The 21,709-nt window shown below is 41.1% G+C and overlaps 1 protein-coding gene and 1 pseudogene across 1 annotated transcript in view; both read left to right on the forward strand.

Moving 5' to 3' along the window:
- CNST (consortin, connexin sorting protein) overlaps positions 1 to 21,709 on the forward strand; it is an 80,675-nt gene that overhangs the window by 14,834 nt on the left and 44,132 nt on the right. The window contains exon 2 of the mRNA XM_075531366.1: positions 9,973 to 10,490. Coding sequence (XP_075387481.1) covers positions 10,112 to 10,490 — 379 coding nt within the window. The 5' untranslated portion in view covers positions 9,973 to 10,111. The remainder of the gene's footprint in view (positions 1 to 9,972; positions 10,491 to 21,709) is intronic.
- LOC142437435 (DNA-directed RNA polymerase II subunit RPB9 pseudogene) lies at positions 8,517 to 8,879 on the forward strand (annotated as a pseudogene).

Genomic DNA, 21,709 nt, shown 5'->3' on the forward strand with positions numbered 1-21,709 from the left:
CTCCTCCCCGACTATTATGATCCCAATTCTACCTTGCAAATCTGGCTAGAACAGAGGATGTCCACTGGTATGGATAGGAACTGGAACCACAGGAAATCCAGGGCGGATGATCCCTTCTGGTCCAGTGGTGTGAGTGGTGATACTAGGAGGGTACAGGGAGGGTGGGTTGGAAAGGGGGAACCGATTAAAGGATGTGACCTCCTCCCTTGGGGATGGACAGCAGAACAACAGAAAAGTGGGTGAAGGGAGACGTCGTACAGGGCAAAATATGGCAAAATAATAACATAAATTATCAAGGGTTTATGAAAGAGGGGGGAGCAGAGATGGAGGGGGAAAATGAGCTGATGCCAGGGGCTTAGATGGAGAGCAAATGTTTTGAGAATGATGAGGGCAATGAATGTACAAATGTGCTTTACACAATTGATGCATGTATGGATTGTGATAAGAGTTGTATGAGCCATTAATAAAACAATAAAAATAAATAAATAGGTTTGCCCCCCCCCCAACACACATACAAAAAGAAAATTAGTCTTGACAAACTGATGAAAACTCCATTACAGGGAGAACTGACCAGCAGATCTTTGATAATAACCCTTTTATGTAATTGGCTCTCCTTTTAACTTCTATTGTGTAGTGTATTTGCCATGTGGTTGAGTTGAGGACAATGTATGAAAAATCTCAAACCAAATTCATAGCCATCAAGGTGTTTCCAAGTTATAAAGACCCTAAAGGACAGAGCAGAACTGGCGCATAGGGTTCCCACTGCTGTAACTGTACAGAATCAGACTACCACATCTTTCCCCAAAGAACAGCTAATAGATTCCAACAGTGGACACCTTCTAATTAGCAGGTGATTCCTTTAAGCACCGTGTCACCAAGTCTCCTTAACAAAACATGAAGACTCTGAATTTGTCATAGAACTGACTTCAGGGCGCCCTCAACAGTAACCCTACAATCTTCCATGTATTCCAAGTCAGCTATAGTATGTAAGTGTAATTTTTCTACCCAGCCTTCTTTTTGGTATAACATGGAACTTTGTGAATGTAAGTTCCCAATTACAATCTATTACTTCTTTTAAAATTATGACAGAAAGGAAATACTAGTAAATCAGTGTGAGATATGAAAAGGGTAGTGTAGGTAAAAGTTTGTTCATGAAAGCAAATTATGTTTAGCCAGGCCAAATATAAGTCTGTGATGAATTTGAAGATCAGAAAATGGAGTTCAGGAAGGTTTTTGGTTTTTTTCCTCTTTAGTAACTCATTTAAATGATGTAGGATTTTGTTTTAAATAAGTTATTGGACTTTGGAATGAATTACGTTAAATACTTGTTTATTCCTTGTTCCAAAATCTTTGAGAAATTTAATAAATTAGTATTGTCTTTGATTTCTACCTCTGTAGTAATTTTAATGGTATTTTAATTGTAAAATATGTATTTGCTTTTTTTACCACGATACATTTTTAATTTATTTTTTATTTTTATCAATCATTTTATCAGGGGTTCTTACAGCTCCTGTAACAATTGTATCAAAGACATTTGTACATATGTTGCCATCTTCATTTTCAAAACATTACTTTCTGCTTGGCCCTCTATTTTCCCTCCCTCCCACACCCTTCCATCCTCTTGAACCCCTGAGAAATTACAAATTATTATTTTTATGTCGTACCCCATCCCTTCGTCCATGTTTCTGTTGTTCATCCCCCTGGGGTGTGGGTATGGGTGTTATAAGTCGATCATTGCCAGCAGTTTCTCCTTTCTACACCTTCTCCTACCCTCATGTCATCGCCAGTCCCCTTACTGTTCCTGAGGGCTTTCTCTGTCCTGGATTCCTTGTGCTGAGAATTGCCTTCTTTCCTTCCTTCCTTCCTTCCTTCCTTCCTTCCTTCCTTCCTTCCTTCCTTCCTTCCTTCCTTCCTTCCTTCCTTCTTCAAGTTTAAGTTCATTACCTCCGATATTTGCATGGATGCCCTGGTGGCAGAGTGACTTCACATTGGACTGCTCCCCACAGCTGTGCTTCAGGAGAAAGACGAGGCTGTCTACTCTCATACAGAGTTACAGTCTCAGAAACCTATGGGACTGTTCCACTCTGCCACACAGGGTTGCTATGAGTCAGAATCCACTCACTATGGCAGGGAGTTTTGAGATAGGGATCTGCTGTGAGCTTGTTTCTGTTAACTGTTTCCCTCCTGGTTTTTGGTCAAATTTGGATCTATGACATACCTTTTAAAAAAAATATGCATACACCATATGCATTCATGTATAAGCCGAGTTTTTCAGCACATGTTTTGCAGTTTTTGTGGTACCATTAGGTGCCTCAGCTTATATTTGGGTTGGCTCATATTGGAGTACATAGGTATACATTATAGATGGAATGTGGACATCATTTGAGCCCTTATTTGATTTCTTCTTCCAACTAGATTGAAGGCTGTTGCCGCTACGTTCTGTCTGGTGTGACCTCACAGAAAACAGAACCAAGCGTTGCCCGCGGGTCACCTCACATTGTTTGGGGATGAGATGATCTGCTGGCCGCCCTCGGACGCTGCGAGGCTTGTTTCCTTTAGGCTCGGTTTTCCTTCTAGAGCCCAGGTGAACATTTGGAACCTCCATCTCATTCGAGGGAGCGACTTTGTTTTCCATCAGACCTGTCCATCTGCTGAAAGCTCTGCTATGCTTTTTTGGCCTCTTACCTGTAACCTTCTGCCAGTGTTTCCAGTAGGTACCTGCAGGGAGTTTGCCTGAAATTACCTAGTCTGTCCTTGCCAGAAGTAGAACGCTTTCATTCTTCTTTAATGTTTGTTTTGCATGTGTTAGTTGTAACAATTGTATCTCCTGGTGGTAGTATACAACAAAATATGTTTAAAATTACATAGGTGCAACTTGTTTGTGGGCCTAGGGAAATGATTTCCTGCAAACTGATTGTGCTTTCCTCCCAGTGTAAGGGAGCAAATTAGGAAACTCTTTAAGGAAATGTTTGTGTTGTTTCTGATAAATTGATTTTGTGATTTGCGGATCTGTATCTTCAAATGATATAAAAACAGTTAAATTCCAGGATCATGTAGCACAAATTTAGTCACCCCGAGGCAGTGGACTGTTAGACAAAATTTCTAATTGATGATGTGTTTGCTTATTGAAACAATCGTTACAATTACTTCTAACATGGCATGTTTCTGGACTCTTAAAGATGACCTTGAGCTCCTACTGGCTTTTTTTTTGTTTTTGTTACTAAGTGCAAGTGAAACATGTATGTGTTCTGGTTTAAAGAGGGAGCGAGAGAGACGACTTGGTTATGCCTAAGCTTTTAATTTATCATTTTCCGTTTGGGAAATGGATTTTGAACTCCAAGGCTCTGTAGACGTGTAAGCTCTTTTGGACTGAGCCCGATTGTGAAAGAGAACCGAGGAAAGTGAAACAGATTGCTTCCTTTTTCTCTTGTCCTGTTTGTTCTAGCTTTATAAATCACATCATGTTAGCTTGTTTCTTTATATTTTGAGGTGTTTTTTTTTTTTTTTCCAAAATACAACCTTTGCATGATAGGTTCTACCATTACTTTCACTTTGGCTTTAACCAGTCATTCGTTTTTTTTTTTTCTTGCTTATCTGTTTATATATTTCCAGCTTTGTTGTTTACTTTGTCACAGTTTTCTTTCTTGCTCTTATGGAATAAGCTTTCTCTTCTATAACCCTTTCTTTTTTCCACAAGATCTGATTTCTTATAAAAGTGTGGAGTTTTTATTATTAAATATTTTAAAACTTTTTGTGCTATACTACTATGTAGAAAATAAATTTAACTACTTTAAAAACTTATAGAAGGATGGCTTGTTAGTTAAATTCAGTATTCAACATTTATGAAGGACCAGGAAGGAGATAATGTGATATGGGAGTTTACATTCTGAAAACAGGAAATAAGTAAGTACAGACAAATTAATTTTAAAACAATATAGCATATATTTCCTTTAGTGAGCATTTACATTATTTAATTACTATTATAATAATTTCTTTAGTCAGGGGATACTTATAGCAACCCATGTATGAGGTCACATAAAAATACTGTTATTATGATTCCAGTTCATACATGCATGAGTTTATTCCAAACAAAATGTGTTTAGACATGCCTCTGTGATCAGTGGATGGGAGCAGGCTCATTCAGTCAGTCTTTTAAACAAGATCAAGGCCAATGAAGGCAGTTTTCTGTTATGATCATAACTGGGAGTGATTTTGGATTTACCAGCACAATTCAGAGAGGAAGGCTATAAATCAGGAACATTTTCTTGAAATCATGGACAACAATTTAAGTGGTTTATTTCTGAGTTTCATGTGGTCCACACCACTTTCAGCTAGCAGTTTAAAGATATTTGCAAAGTCGCAGACTGGTCCTCAGTGGAGATGTTATGCTAGGTATGGTGGTACCCATTTGTGGAGGTGTGGGATCAACCTAATGTGTCTTGATGAACATGTAAAAACTATGACGTGGTCTCATAAAGAGTGCTTTTCTGGTGTTGTTTCAAGAAACCTTTGTTCAGAATACCTTTGTTCGATACATTTATTTTGTGTACACAGGATCTTAATGAGAAATAATTTCTCATTGTGCGTCACAACACTTGTGAGAGCCCCTCATCCGAGGAGTACTTTGCACTGCTGATATGTAGGTGGCCCCTCTCTTGTGCTGGCATTTTCTTCCAGTGACTCTCCCTGAGGCAGTGTGATAGTCGAATACCTGTTTCCTTCCTTCTCTTTTTCCCTCCTATGTTCATTATTATTGACTTATTACCAGTCTCTTTATTTGTCATTGTGGGTTGGAAACATTCCATAAAAAGTATAGACATGTTATCATATATTGTTATTATTGGAGACCATCAAGTTGCTTTCCATGCATAGTGACTCATGTACAAGAGAACACAGAAATACTTCTTGGTTCTAATGCCCTCCTGACAATTGTGCTGTGTTTGAACTCACATTACAGCACTGTGTCAGTCCATCTCCACATGCATCACGTGTTTTGCTCACCCGCTACTTGAGCAAGCGTGATGTCCTGCTACAGGAACTTGTCTCTCCTGATGACCTGTCCGAAGTACAAGAGACCCAGTCTCACCATCCTTGCTTCCAACGGGCACCCTAGCTGTCTTTATTCCAAGACAGATGGTTTTGTTCTTCTAATCATCCATAGATTTTCGATATTTTTGGCAGCACCGTAATTCACATGCATCAATTTTTCTTTTGTCTTCTTTATTCATGGTCCAGTTTTCATGAATATATGAAAATGCCAGGGCTTAGATCAGGTACACAACAGTCTTCAAAGTGGCATCTTTGTTTCATAACACTGTAAAATGGTCTTGTGCCCTAACTCTGATGCACACCTTTTCTGATTTGTCAACTACACAGTGTACATACCCTTTTTCTATTCAAAAGACTGCCTCTGCATCCATGTCAATTTTGCTTCCTTTTGATTTATAAGCTCTTCCACTAATTTCGTCTATCATATTATTTCTGATCAAAATCTTGGAGGGTGCAAGATATGACAAAAATAATCATTTATAAATTATCAAGGGCTCATGGGGGAGGGGGGAGTGGGGAGGGAGGGAAAAAAGAGGACGTGATGCAAAGGGCTTAAGTGGAGAGTAAATGCTTACAGAATGATGAGGACAATGAATGTACAAATGTGCTTTATACAATTGATGTATGTATATGTATGGATTGTGATAAGAGTTGTATGAGCCCCTAATAAATCATTTTGTAAAAAAATCTTGGAGGGTTTTCATGTAATTCAATGCTTCTTTCCCCCATATCCCCAGCATGTATTTTTCCATACCTTTCTCCCAGAAAGGTGTTGTGTTTTAGGTAAGTGTATGGATAGTAGAAACTGTGCTTCTTGGTAACTCATATGTATCTTAAGTCATAGACTACCTGTATTGAACTTGCCTGCAGGTACAGATGTCTCAACAAAGATAGCATTAATCATAGGAAGCAACTGATTTAGCAATGAGATATAAATTATACTGGAACATGTCTGGGACAATAAATGGTGAAATGTCAAGTGTTGTGACACCACCATCATAAAAAGAATAACCTAGAGCTTTGTTGACATTTTTTTTCCTTCCTCAATTTTGGGTTGGCTCTGAGTAGCCAAATTTGGACGTACGGCTCATAGACTATTATTATTGGTTTGGTAACTGTCTTCCTTTAAATTTTGGTCTGAATATAAGTCATCAAATTTAAATTTGGAGCTTAATCACAATTTTTAGGAAGAATTTTGGTTTCTTTCAAAAGTGAAAATATGTAATTATAAAAAAATTGGCACCACAGTCACTTTAAAACATTTAAGTAAGTAATGGTTTGTATTTACATTTAATCATTTAAAAATGTTTAGTAATAACTGATGCTTAAGATTATCAAGCATCTATAATTATTATATCAGAAATGATAAAAATCATCCCTAAGATTGAAATTATGCTTTTGGTAAAATACAGACTATTTTTGTTGTTAATATGTTACTCTAAATTAATTTTGAATTTATATCCTCTTTCTTAAAAAGTTTTATATAAACCTAACTTGAATATGTTTGCTTGAGATTCTTTAGCTGTACGGAGTCAACATGCCAAATAACTTTTATACAATGTGCTTATATGGAATGCTATTTTGCCACAAGTGGTTGGAAACTTGGGCAGCACTCACTCTCGTGCTTTCAAAGGCAAACTATGCCAAATTCTGCTCTTTAAGCAGTGGTTGTAGTGTGCCACTGTTTCTTTTGTGAGAATGTGTGTAGTCCTAGGAAGTCTTGTAAGATTGATGTACAGTTCAGAAACAACAAATTGTTTTGAAGGTGCTCTCAACTGTACTTATAGTTCCCAGATCCCTAGCATTGTTTGTGCGTACATTACATTGTTTAGTTTGGACCCATAGCAACTCTGTGAGCAACAGAACAAAACACTACCTGGGCCTGTGCCAGCCACACAACGGTTGCTATGTTTGAGCACATTGTGGCAGCCACGGTGTCAATTCATCTTGCTGAGGGTCTTCCTCTGCTTTGCTTCCCTTTTGCTTTACCAAGGACAGTGTCCTTTTCCTGGGCTTGGTCTCTCCTGACATGTCCAAAGTACATGAGAGGGAGTTGAGCTATCCTTGCTTTTAAGGAGCATTCTGGCTGTACTCCTCCCCAAACAGATTTGTTTGCTTATCTGATAGTCTGTGGTAATTTCAGTTTCCTTCACTAACACCATAATTCAAAGCCTTCTATGTTTCTTCAGTCTTCCTTATTCATTGTCTAACTTTGCATGTATATGAGATAATTCAAAATACCATAGCTTCGTTTCGGTCCTTAAAGTGATACGTTTACTCTTTAACACTTCAAAGACGTCTTATGCTTCAGATTTGTTTAGAGTAACATGTCACTTGGTTTCCTGACTATTGTTTCCATATGTGTAAAATGGGCCTCTTTTTACTCTTTCTCTTACCCAAGAGTAGTGAGATACAGTTTATACTGGAAAACCAACCTAATTGAAGTGCTTTTGGTGTGGCATAGGAGAAAAGAGGAGAAATAGGCAAAATTATATTGTTTATGTTTCTGAAAGATGAACAGGGCTATACTGATTAGAAATGTCATCAAGAAAACTATCCTATTATATAAATCAAGTTATACGATCCAATTGAAATATGCTAGGAATGCAGGCAGAAGCCAAATATTGTGTAATATTTGAGATGGGCATGGATGGGAAATTCATGTGCCTGACTTTTTTTTTCAGGGAGAAACTATAGAAAATTGGTTCCCTCTAATTTCAACTCATAGTTACCCCATGTGACAGAATAGAACTACCCCGTATGGATACCTAGCAGACTCCCTTAGTGTTACACAGTACCAAGGGACAGCACAACAAATCTACTTAATGTAAATTATAATTAATATAAATCGCTGCCCTTTCATGTCCCTCTTCCTTCGTGCAAACAAAAAGAAGTTGCACAGAATGAGGTCAGGTGAGGAGTGTGTGGAGCAGGAGAGGCATGCTATTTTTTTGCCAAAACTGGCACACTCTGATGGCTGCCTGAGCAGTTGGGTTGTTGTGGTGGCAAAACCAGTCCCTCGTCTGCCACAGATCAGGCTTTTTTTTGTCACACACTGTTGCGTAATCTCTTCAGCACCTTTAAATAGGAAGCTTGATGTACAGTCTGACCTGATGGAACACACTTTGAGTTGACATTTTCGTCCGTCAAGAAGTTGACAGACATCCACAACGAGGTTTGTCATCAATGGACATTTCTCCTCTTTTGAAAAGAGAAAACCACTCTGACACTTGAGTTTTTCCCGTAGCGCTGTCCTTGGAAGCTGTGTTCAACATCACAGCAGTTTCTGTGGCATTTTTCCCAAGCAGGACACAGAATTTCACAGGCGCATCCTCGCCATCCCAAAAAACAAGGTTTGAATGAAACTGCTTTTACAAAAATATTCGCTGTGACCAGATGACTCCACTGAGTGCACTAACCCAGAGCGAGTTGCTTGATACTCGCCTAGCGGGGAAGATGCGTTCTTGATGGAACCAGATGGTACTTCTGAGCCGGGTTTTGCGGGTATTCGGTTCCGTCAGGAAGGTAACAACATGCTGTATCCCAAGGAAGACAAAGAGCATCGCGTCCTTCTGTACACGTGCCGGAACTGTGCCTGCCAGCCAGAAGCCGACATCAGCTGGATCCATATCAACAAGATGAGCTAGCTGACCCAGGTCATCGCCGACGTGGCCCAGGACCTGTGCTGCCGCGGACCGAGGACCATCCGTGCCAGAGTGTGGCCACCAGGAGACGGTGGCTTTCCAGTCACACGGTGCCCGGACCGTGGACGCCATGCGACTCTACTTCGTGTGCAAGCCCCACACTGCGGGCACCGCTGGACAGAGTGATCCTTGCCACCTCCACTCCCCCCGCGACAATAGAGCCGGTTTCTGCCAAGCTCTGCCGCTGCCCAGGGGCCTCCGTACACCACCAGCTGGGCTTATGTGGGATACGGGGCCCAAATCTCATGTTGGCTGTGTCTGTGCCCTGTTTACGAAAACTCGGGAAACTCCGTTTCCCCAAGCTCTCCGCGTCAATATTAGTCCATTCCACCTGGGTTCTCGCTGCCCCTCCTTGCCCCCTCTCACCTGTGTGTGTCCACATGGCGTTTGAGATTGAAAGCATCCTGGAAGCCCATGCGCCATAGTGACACGTGCCGGCGTGCCGGGCTATGACCATTGAGGTGTCGGGTCAGCCTGCGCTGCAGCGGGAAATCCTTTGGCAGAACGGACAGCCAAGGGCACTGGGGGGCCATGGGAGCAGGAGATGCAGAGCTCTGTGTGGGCTTTGGGAGGAGGAACATGCCGATTAGCCCCTCTGCAGACCCTTCCCCCAGCCCCCACCGCTTCCAGTACTCCGCAAAGCAAGGCGGACTGGTGAGGCTATTGGTGTGTGAATGCTACCTTGACCATCCCTGTCCCCCTTACCTTTGTGTTTGTTCTTCATGCCTCTCCTCCTCACTAAAGTGTATAGTTCAGAAAAGGGTGGGGTTTGTCTTACAGACTAAATACCCAGTCGAGAAACAGTGTAATGATGTCACAAGAAGAAAAAGGTGTACTAAGAAAGCTCTACTCCACCAAGCGAGATTCTGGGTTTTTTTTTTTTTTTGTTTACTCCCTCATAGAAGGACTTATACAACTTATCAGTAATTTATTTCATCATTGAGGCTGTGGCCCCAACCAGTATATACATTGGAATCACAGGGGTAATTTTTATGTACTAGTATTTCAGAATTACATGAATAATTTGTGTAAGTGTGTGTGTGTGTGTGTGTGTGTGTGTGCGCCTGACTCAGCAAAAAATCTCTGACTCAGTGAGCCTAGGTAAAGATTTGGGTAAGCCAGGTTGGAGAACCCGGTAAGGTTGGGGAAGAGTGGTTAGTGGAGAAAAGGTGAAAAGGAGTGAATTTCAGTCATTTCCTTCTCTCTTTTCTATTTACAGTAAAACAACCCAAGAGGAAAAAAAAGATCACCGAGAATCCACAGAGCTTAGAAAATGAAGTAGCTTTCCCCGCCTTTTTGTCATTGGAGACATGGAAGAACTTTAATGAAACGCTAATGGTTCAACAAAGGATGCTCTAATGGATGACAGTGAAACTCCTACATATAACCTGCAGATAGAGCCACAAGATGGGTGTAATCCTGGTGATGTTGTGGAAAGCACAGTCACACACTTGCCTTCTGTGTCAGATGAAAATGAAAATCAGCTTGAGGTAGCTGGGCACGAGTGTCTGGCTGGCAGTGACAGTGCAATGGGAAAACCTAAAGTGTTTGAACAGGACAGTCTCAACAACAACGAAAGGTGCACATCCCACTGTGTGGCAGCTGCAAGTGAGAACTCGGACCACACTCATGGTGAGGGCCCCAAAGAGGAACAAGCCTTCTTGGGAAAGGACAAAAAATTACCTGCAAAAAGAAGTTCAAGAAACAAAAAAGGCACTGCCAAGAAGTTACCACCAGGTATTTTATATCACCGTTTTGACTTTTTATTCTTTGTTTGACTAAAAATAAACCTCCTTTTCCTATATTGTATACACTGCCCTGTACCTTACCTTTTCCTTTTTTAACATCATCTGGAGTGAGTTCCACAGTACACTTGCATGGACACACGTAGGCACACTAGGATTGGTAGGCTCTCAGACCTAATAGACATGCATACAGAGTGTCTACACTGTGTTCTGTGGTATGGATGTACAATAATTTATGCAACCAGTCTTTTATGGATGCCTTTAGTATTCTGCTATAATAAACAATGTTGAAATCGACATTTTAGAAAACATAATTTCACACGAAAACCCATAAAACCAAGCAAAGTTAAGTTGATCTGACTCATAGTAACCTATGGAAAATTGTAGAACCACCCCCTACGTTTTCAAGGCTGCAAATCCGTTGAGAAACAAGCTGCCCCCCTTTTCTCGCTCAGAGCGACTTGTGGGTTACAACAGCTGACCTTTCTGTTCACACGGACCTCATTTGGACACCAAACGGAAGGGGAAAAACAAAACAAACCATTGCCATTGAGTCAAATTAGGCTCATAAAGACTATATAGGACAGGGTAGAACTGCCCCATACAATCTCCAAGCCTAATCTTTATGGAACCAGATGCCTCATCTTCCTCCCAAGGAACACTTGGTAGGTATGAACCTTTCTCTTATCAGCCAAGTATTTATCCACGGTGCCACCCAAGGCTTCTGGTGTTCATATAAGATACTTTAAGTACATGCAGCCTCCTGTAGAGATTAAACCCTTTTTTCTTTTTAACCAAGATCAGCCTTAAAATACTATTTGCATCATTCCTGTAATTTTGATCTTAATCTATGTGTTTATGCTTCAGTACAATTGTCCTCAACCTTTTCATAGGCTCTTTCCATCTTACTCAACAGGTGAATAGTATACACTAATAGACATCCTGTACCAATGCTGAACAAGACCTCTAGTTTTAATTATCGTTTTCATTTAGGTGACAAAATTATTTAGATTATTTCATATTTGAGATATACTTTGGAGCTATGGATTTTTTCCTCCCTGAATCACAGGGAAGTGCTGGTTAATTTTTATCAGAAACATGCGAGACAAAGAGTTTTGGTACATCATCGACTGGGATTCTTAGTGTAGCACGACTTTACCTAGGCTGTAGACTTTGCCCACGCCTCTAGTGAATGCAGCCGAGTGTTTCTTCCTGTCTTCTGCTGTTCTTGGTTTTTTTGGCTGATTAGAAATGTAGTCAATTTACCCATACTCTGATTCATTTGTATTTGCAGCAAAATGTGAAAATTTCCAGTTTATACAAATTCTTAATCACTAATATACTTTTAGATCTATTCATAGTTTGACTTGCCAGTTACATGATTCCTTTGCCTCTGCATTCCTGTTAGACTTAAAGCAAATTAAAAAAAAATTGACAAGTGATATGGAAGCCTTTAAAAATTATTTAAAGAGGAAATGTATGCTGGTAGACTGTGCTGTTTGTTTATACATTTGTCTATTCTGTAACTATAATTAAAGGGCAGGCCTCCCTATAATTTTGAGATGATTTTAAGATCTAAGATCTAGTCACTTCTCTATAAGATCAGTCATGTGTAAAGATTATGGCTGTTTCCACTCCTTCCTTCTAGGATTTTATTCCACTTTCCCCAGGTGTGATTCTCTAATTCAAAATTATTGAGCGCTGGTCACCTAGTGAGGAGATAAGTGTAGCATTAGTACTCTTCAGTGCATTTGAATTGTGTAATTTATAAAATTCAGCAATAGTCTCTATAGTTTATTTTTTCATTTACCTTCTATATATAATATAAAGTAAAATTACTGGCAAAAGTAAATTGAATCAGGAGTCATAAAACCAGAATTCAAATCTAAATTCTGGTTCTGGATCCTTTGGTAAGACTTAACCATTCTGTACTTCAGTTGCTTTACCTGTACCACGGTGGTGTTTTTCTTCATATGTCTCTACAATTCCTTCCCGAACTTTAATTATTTTAATAGATATGGTATAGTCTAAATGCAGTTATTCACTTTCAGTGGTGCTGAACAGGTTCAGTGGTGCTTCCAGGCAAGATGGACTTGGGGGAAAAAAGGCCTTTCAATCTACTTCTGAAACACAATCATGGGGTATCATAGGATTAGCCAGCATTTTATTCTATTGCACTTTGACTTGCCATGTGTCAGGGGCCAACTCGGTGACAGCTAACAACTGTGTTTTGTTGTTGTGAGGTGCCATCAATTTGGTTCTGACTCATAACGACCCAGTGTATATAATAACACAAAACACTGCCTGGTCCTGAGCTAACCTCCTAGTCTTTCTTCATTTGCGCCCATGTTACAGCCCCTGTGTCATTCCATCTCATTGAGGCTCTTATTTTGCCCTGAAGCTCTACTTTACCAAGCATTATGCCTTGTTTGGGGACTGGTCTCTGATACCTTCTATACAATATTTTATACTTAAGGGGCATATTTTAGCTCTTTAAGTTTTGTTGTTAAAAGAAGAAATAAGTTTAGGAATGCAAAAGAATTTAAAATTTAATGCAAGGATTCTATTGAGAATGAGTTATATTTTCTAGCTCAGGAAGTATTTAACAAAAGAAATCTTAGGTGCCTGGTAGGGCTTGATCAAGGGCAGTGTAACCGAGAGGAATTACTGAAACCCAGACGAAGGCTGAGCATGATAGTGGGACAAGAGGAAAGTAAAAGGAAATAGAGGGAGGAACTAGAAGGCAAAGGGCATTTATAGAGGTCTAAATACAGGCATGTACATATGTAAATATGATGATGGGGAAATAGAGCTATGTACATATATTTATAGGTTTATTATTAAGGAGCCATAATCTTTACACATGACTGATCCCAACACAATCGCTGAAGACAAAGTGGGTGCATATGAAAATGTAAAGAAAGCTGGTAGTGCCCACTATCAAAAGATATAGCCTCTGGACACTTAAAGGCTTGAAAGTAAACAAGCTGCTATCTAGCTAAGAAGCATCAAAGCCCACATGGAAGAAGCACAGCAGCCTGTGTGACCACGAGGTGTCAATAGGATCAGGTGTCAAGCATCAAAGACCCCAAACAAAAAATCATATCATTGTGAATGAGGGGGAATGTGGAGTCGAGACCCAATGCCCATCTGTAGGCAATTGGAAGTCCCCTTACAGAAGGTCATGGGGAGGAGAAGAGCCACTCAGGGTGCAGTATAACACTGATGAAACATACAACTTTCCTCCAGGTCTTTAATGCTCCCTCCCTCCCCACATCATGACCCCAATTCTGTCTTACAAATCCAGATAGAACATGTACACCATGTGTTAGTCTGGGTAGACTAGAGAAACAAAATTCATAGACACTCATATTTTATGAGACAATTTTATATAAAGGGTAAGTGTACATTAAGAAAGCATCCCAACCCAGTCTAGTCCAAGCCCATAAGTCCAACATTAACTCATATGTCCGATAGTGATCTACAAAGTCCTCTTCAAACTTACAAAACACACCCAGTGATGCCAAATGCAGGAAGAAAGCTGAATCAGTGAGCATGTAAGCATCTCAGCACTGGCAGGGTGGCTTCTCTAGCACCCAGGGCTACATCAGGATAGGTCCACGTGGCTTCTCCTCAGGGATGTCTCACAGGAAGTAAGCCTTGCCAGCTGAACTGGCTAAGGCATCTGGTCCAACCATTAGAGAGCAAGAGAACGAGAAAGGTGAGGCTCACCGAGTCATTTATCTCTCCGCCCTTCAATTAATCCCACATGTATTCATTGGCCAGGTTGGCATGAAAAACCTTAACTATCACACACAGGTACAGATAAGAGCTGGAAACAGGGAATCCAGGGCAAATAAACCCCTCAGGACCAATATTGAGAGTAGCCATACCAGGAGGGTAAGCGAAAGGTAGGGGAAGAAGGGGGAACTGATCACAATAGTTTACACATAACCCCCTCCCAGAGGAAGGAATAATAATAAGGCAATAGTTTTTAGAAGACTGGTGTAAAATAAAGGTCATATTTCCAACTTGCTCCTTGAACTTGACCCCAGGCAAGGCCAACTGCTATGTATTGTGGGGTTGCTTTCTTTTGTTTCTTAAGAAAAATGAAGCCTCTTTTTTATAGTCAACGTTGGATTTCAAGCTGCATTACACCAAGTTTTTACTATAGGTAAAGTTAACATGATTTGGGGTAAAGACTCTAAACCTATGAGAATCAGCACATTCCCTTTTAATAACTTTTGAGATACAATTCACATATTTTGGAATTTGCCCACTTAAAGAATATAGTTCAATGATTTTTAGTACATTCATTTTTGTATCCATCACCACAATCAAGTTTAGGATGTTTTGTTACTTCTAAAAGCTGTCCCATGTACATTAACAACTGTTTTCCATTTTTCTTGTGACCCTCAGCATGAGGCAACCCTCAATTCAGCCACTTTGCCTACAGAGTTGCCTTCTCTGGACCTGTCATGAGGAGCCCTGGTGGTGCAGTGGCTGAGTGCTTGTTGGCTGCTGACCAAACAGTGGGTGTTGCAGCTCCCTGGGTACAAAAAGGCCTGACGGTCAACTTCTTTAAAGATTACAGCCGTAGAAAGCTATGAGGCAGTTCCTGTGCCCTCTAGGGCCATTCGGCAGTGGAATTAACTCAACAGCATTGGATTTGGATTTTGGTTTTGGACATCTTCTCTAAATGGAAATGTCCAGTGTGTGGTCTTTTGTGACTGGCTTCTTTCACATACCATAAAGTTCATCCATATTGTAGCAGGTATCAGAAATACATACTTAGGATTGGAATTGCTGGGTAATTCTATGTATAAATTTCTCAGGAAGGACAAAACTGGCTTTCACAGCAGTTTGTACCATTGTGTATTCTCAGCAATATGTAGGAGTTCTAACTTCTCAACATAATTTATTATCTTTTAAATCATAGCCACAACTTTTTTGAGACATAATCCAGATATCATGATTTACCTTTTTAAAGTGGTTTTTGGTATATTTACAATGTTGGGCAACCATCGCCAATATCTAACTTCAGAACATTTTATCACCCCCCCAAAAAAAACCCTGTACTTTTTAGCAGTCACTCCCCTTTCTTCCTTGCTCTGACAACCACTAGTTCATACATTTTCTAAGAGACGAGTTCAGAGAAAGTGTCTGCTGGTTGCTATAACAACATACTTGCGCTATTTACTCAACACCAGTTACCATAGTATCTAAGCATAGGACCAAACAATCCTGCAAGTGGTAAGAAGCCAGAGATCCGCAGCTGATGGAAACTTTAGAAAGGAGGATCTCCTAAGTTGACTGGCCCCTATTCAGTGCCCTGACTTGTTTCCCTATAGGCTTTCCCACCAGCTGGGAGATGGCACCATAGCATGAAAGCTAGAAGCAGACAACCCTGGAAACGGTTAGCCAGTCCTTGCTAATTCATCACCTAGTCTGCCGTATGCAGTGGGAAGAACAGAGATTTCAAGTCTGACTCTTGATTCTACCTGCTCCAACCTATGTGATCTTAGGAAAGTCACTTATTTCTCCGAGCCTCTTTCCTGATCTGTAAAGCAAGGCTGATCCTACACCTCTTGTGGCTGTTAGAATAAAGGGCCCTGTAGATACTGCTCTTAGGAAAGTGTTCAGCAAGAAATAACTGCTTCTAAGTGATAGCTCTGTGTGTTGATATTTTGTGTATGGCAAGATGGCTTTTGAGGGGCATAACTAGGAGCAACGTTCAGCTAAATTAATAGATTAGTTTAACTTGATTTTGAATCCACTTTACCTGTTTGTCAAGGAGCTCTGGTGGCATAGTGGATACAAGTTAGGCAGCTAACTACAAGGTCATCAGTTCAAAACCACCATCCAATCCTCGAGAGAAAGATGGAGCTTTCTACTCTCAGACAGAGTTATAGTCTTGGAAACTCACAGGGGCAGTTCTACCCATGAAGTAACTATGAGCCGGCATTGACTCGATAGTAGTGAGTTTGTTTTTCTGATGTTGTTCTCTATACTTTTCTCATCTCTTCCTGGGATCTTTTTTTGTAGCCTCTCTTTTCAGATTTACCTTCCTTTTCCTTCTGTGTATTTCTAAAAGTCCTTTCTAGTCCCATCCTAGTTTAAAGTCAGTCGATCTCTGCTGGCATGTTAACGTACACCAAAAGTCATAACTAGTAATGCTGTAAAGAAGGGATTCTCTGCATTTTGCCTGTCTTTGACCAGAATAGAACCTTTAGAGCTGGTGGTGAGGTCCAATGCCGAGCAGAGCCATTGAGGTAACATGCTTAGAGGGCTGGCCAGGACTGCGATAGTGGGATTGGTGGTACACTAGTGAGCAGGCATGCGTCCACTCTACCTCAGGGCCTTCCCATCAACCCCTGTAGGAGGAATGCTGGTACTGGGCTTGATGTTTGAGAATTTTAACCTAGACTGTTCATGCATTAGACGGACGTTTTCACTCCTTTACAGGCCACACATGGAGTGCCCATCATTCTGAAGTCCTCGTTTACCTGGTTTACCTCTGCTCCGTGTCACAGGAGTTCTGCCTTCTCAACACAAAATTCTTTGGAGTGTGACCTGCAGGAAGCTGCCTTCTCTTTCCCCTCTCCCCATCAGTAAGGGACTGATAGTTGGAGAGAGAGCATATCTCCTCCAAAAAGTAGTATTTCTTATGTAAGAATACAGTGGAATGAAGGAGCTCCTTTTTGTCTGTAGATTCAAATAATTTTTGAATCAACGAGAACTTTAAAGTTGATATATATGTATATATATCCCAAATTAAAATTGTATTTATTTATATTACTGTCATAATAAGGTATCATAAACTTGGTGGCTTAAAACAATAGAAATACACCAACGTACAGTTTTGTAGGTCAGAACGCTGCCACGAAGCTCACTGGACTAAGTTATTGTTGGCATAGCGACATTCCTTTCCAGTGGCCTTTTCTGTGTAGGAACCTTTTCTTACTTCTAGAGGCTGTCCACATTTCTCTGACTTCAGACCTGGCCCCTTCCATACTTTCATAGGCTGCGAGGTCATATTGGGTCCTTCTCAACCCCCATCTTTGGCTAGCTGACTCTTCTGTCGCTCTTTTCCACATTTAAAGATCCTTCTGATTATGTTGGTCCCAGCTAGATAATCCAGGATCATCTCTCTGTTATAAGCAGCCTTACTTTCATCTGCAACTTTAATTCTCTTTTGCTATGTTATGTAACATATTTACAGGTACAGAGGCATAGAGTGTGGACATTTGGGCAGGAGGGGACAACGGGGGAATATTTTGCGTCCAGAGTCCTGATGGCACAATAGATCAGCTCTCAGTTGCAAACTGGAAGGTCAATGGGTGGAACCCACCAGCTGCTCCACAGGTGAAGATGTGACAGTTTGCTTCCCTAAAGATTATAGCTTTGGGCGACTGATGGTGGCTGTGTTGTTTCCAATTCAACTCTAAAAAAACCCTCACTGCCACCCAGTCAATTCTGCCCATAGTGACCTTATAGTCAGGGTGTAGAACTGCGCCAGTGGGTTTCCGAGACCGTAACTGTTTTGGGCTGTAGAAAGCCTCATTTTTCAGCCAATGAGAGGCTGGTGCTTTCAAGCTGCTGACTTTGCATTTAGCATTCCATGTTGGTCTGCAGAGAAAGGTGACCAATTCAAAACCACCAGACCCTCTGAGAGAGGAAGACAGGCTTTCTCCTCCTGCAAAGACTTGGGCTTAGAAACTCACAGGGGCATTTCTACCCTGCCCTAAAGGGTCATTTTGAGTCAGCATTGCCTCGATGGCCGTGAGATTATTTTATTATATCTCTAGGTTCTACTCCTCACTTCCAGTGGCTACACAGAACACACAGGCAAAGTTCACGAGAGAAGGAATTATTAAGGAAGTTAGCTGGTTGGCATGCCAGTGAGAAATGCTCAGGGTAGCTGTTTATGAGGACATGTTGCAAAGTTCTTTCAGGACTGCTAATAAATGCCCCAAAGGGGGTGCCACTCACTCCACAGAGATCTCGGATCCAGAGGATGTACGCCCCACCTGGCTCTTGCTGGATCCCTCCTGCTGCTCATTTTATACAGAGCCTGGATGACTTTCTAGGGAATCCTAGTCACAATTAATTGCCAGTGAACCCCTTCAGTAGCTCTCCCCACCTTTTTACCAGATCCATGCAGGAAAAGGTACCTTGGTGGGAGTTGGAGACCTTGGCTAGAACAACCACATGAAATAAGTCACTGCCCATGCAGTGGTAATTCTTCTCTGCCCTGTGTGGTGAGTCTAAATTGACTCAAATGGCAATGAATCTTTATTCTGCTTATTACACAAAAAAGGGAATTAAGATAGTCGATGGCTTTGCCTTATAGAAGTCTCTCCATTATAAAATTTCTCTTTCCCATATTAAAAATAAATCCTGTAGGCACTCTTGCAGAACCATTCAGAGTCACTTAGCCAATAGCTATTGTTTGAGCATTGTATGTCAGGCACTATGAAACTGCTGGTGAACTTGTCCTTGAATTTTATTTAATTTAGCACGGGAGACATTTAAGTAACGCACAAGTGCAGTCTAATGAGGAGGGCTGAGTATGCACAAGGATGACAAAATACACGGAGAAGAGTTGTTGGGAACTCCCAGGAGGGATTGCTGTCTAACCTGAGATAGTATAAATAATTCTCCATGGAAGGGAGAATAAAGAGCAAAGGAAGGACATTTAAAGTACCTTGTGCAGTACTGGGTTTCTGGTTCTCTCTAACACACTGCTTAATTACACAGTTGCTAACCCAAAAGTTGGTGGTTTGGACTTGCCCGTCAGCTCTGTGGGAAAATCAGCTGGCAGTCTGCCTTGCTGAAGGTTACAGCCAAGAAAACCTCAGGGGTCAGTTCGAGCTGGTCCCGTGGCGCTGCTTAGAGTGGGAGTGGACACGAGGGACGCAGCAACAAAAATGGAAAAACAACTTGTTATTTTATTTGAAACTTTGGTGCTTGAGGATATCTGTAGATTTGAATCAGATATTTAAAATTAGCCAAATAGCTGATGCTTAGTTACATCCCTTGCGTAGCTTGAGTTTTTTTTTTTTAATTTTTTTATTTTAACAATTTATTGGGGCTGATACAATTCTTTTCACAGTTCATACATGTACATACATCAATTGTATAAAGCACATCTGTACAGTCTTTGCCCTAATCATTTTTTTCTCTTTTCTTCTTTAACATTTTATTAGGGACTCAACTCTTACCACAATCCATACATATACATACATCAATTGTATAAAGCACATCCATACATTCCCTGCCCCAATCATTCTCAAGGCATTTGCTCTCCACTTAAGCCCCTTGCATCAGGTCCTCTTCCCCCCCTCTCCCTCCCCATTCCCCCCTCCCTCATATGCCCTTGGTAATTTATACCTCGTTATTTTGTCATATCTTGCCCTATCCGGAGTCTCCCTTCCCCCCTTCTCTGCTGTCCCTCTCCCAGGGAAGAGGTCACATGTGGATCCTTGTAATCAGTTCCCCCTTTCCAACCCACTCACCCTCTACTCTCCCAGCATCGTCCCTCACACCCTTGGTCCTGAAGGTGTCATCCACCCTGGATTCCCTGTACCTCCAACCCTCATATGTACCAGTGTACAGCCTCTGTCCTATCCAGCCCTGCAAGGTAGAATTCGGATCATGGTAGTTGGGGGGAGGAAGCATCCAGGATCTGGGGGAAAGCTGTGTTCTTCATCGATACTACCTCACACCCTAATTAACCCATCTCCTCTCCTAAGCCCCTCTATGAGGGGATCTCCATTGGCCGACACTTGGGCCTTGGGTCTCCACTCTGCACTTCCCCCTTCATTTAATATGATATATATACATATATATACATACATATATACATATACACATATATACACATACATACACACACTTATATCTTTTTTTTTTGCATGATGCCTTATACCTGGTCCCTTGGGCACCTCGTGATCGCACTGGCCGGTGTGCTTCTTCCATGTGGGCTTATTTGCTTCTGAGCTAGACGGCCGCTTGTTCACCTTCAAGCCTTTAAGACCCCAGACACTATCTCTTTTGATGCGTAGCTTGAGTTTTTAATAAAACATGTTTAAGTACAAAATGGCTAATCGAACTTATAGGGACAGGAAATTAGGGAATCCAAACATTGGTGCTAATTGACATGTTATAAGTAATTTAGAGTCTAATTCTCAGCAATATTTTTGTGTACTAATTGTTCCTTGAGAGAAAGGTGAGGCTTTCCACTCCTGTAAATAGTTGCAGTCTAACAAACCTATAGGGGCAATTCGAATCTGCCCTATGGGGTCGCTGTGTGTCAGTATCTACTTGACAGCATTGAAGGTTCTTTTTATTGTACCTTAAATGTGGAAGGAAACAGCCTTGAGCAAACTTTTTGAAAGTGTAGAACTGGAAAGAACAGCGCTCTATGTACAGCTGTCAAGGGTGTTGCTGCCTACGGCTTTCCCTGCTTGTACAGTCCTAAGGGTCAACAGGTGCATGAGCGCTAGCCTGGAGTAGTCCAAGGGAGCACCTAGTAGCATGATTTGCTGAATTCCTGTTGAGTTTCCTGCAGCTCAGTTCTAGAAGTGATGTTGCAGCTCAACTGTGTCTGTAAGTCTGAATACTGAGTTTAGGGTACTTTGTGAATTCACTAGCGCGTCTGTTTTAGTCTGAACATTTTATACGAAAGGATGAAATAAATACCGTATATACTCGTGTATAAGCCGAGTTTTTCAGCACCAAAAATGTACTGAAAACTGGGGTTCGGCTTATACACGGTCAGTGGCATGCATGGATGTCATCTGGTCAAGCCCGACTAACAAAAGGAGGAAATCTCATGAAGTCTGACAGAGAGTTAATAGCAAAGTGGGTTTGAGATGCATGGGAAGACATTCCAGAAGACATGGTGCGACGTGCCTTCCAGAAATGTAGTTTTAGTAATGCTATGGATGGCAGTGAAGACTGCACTTTGTATGAAAATGACAGCAGTGATGGTGATGACGGCGATCTCAGTGAGGACCGTGTCTATGATGACCTTACACCAGCTGAAACTCTGCATTGGGATACGGATGATGATGAGGAATCCAGTTTTGAAGGATTTTAACTCTTTACATTTTAGCTTGGTTGCTGATTGGGCTCAGGGAATAGTACTCTTAAGGTATCATTGTTGATACCTTATTGTTTTTGTTGAACCAATTTTCCACTTACTGT

This window comes from Tenrec ecaudatus, chromosome 1 (assembly GCF_050624435.1).
Source record: "Tenrec ecaudatus isolate mTenEca1 chromosome 1, mTenEca1.hap1, whole genome shotgun sequence".
NCBI classification, from domain to species: domain Eukaryota; kingdom Metazoa; phylum Chordata; class Mammalia; order Afrosoricida; family Tenrecidae; genus Tenrec; species Tenrec ecaudatus.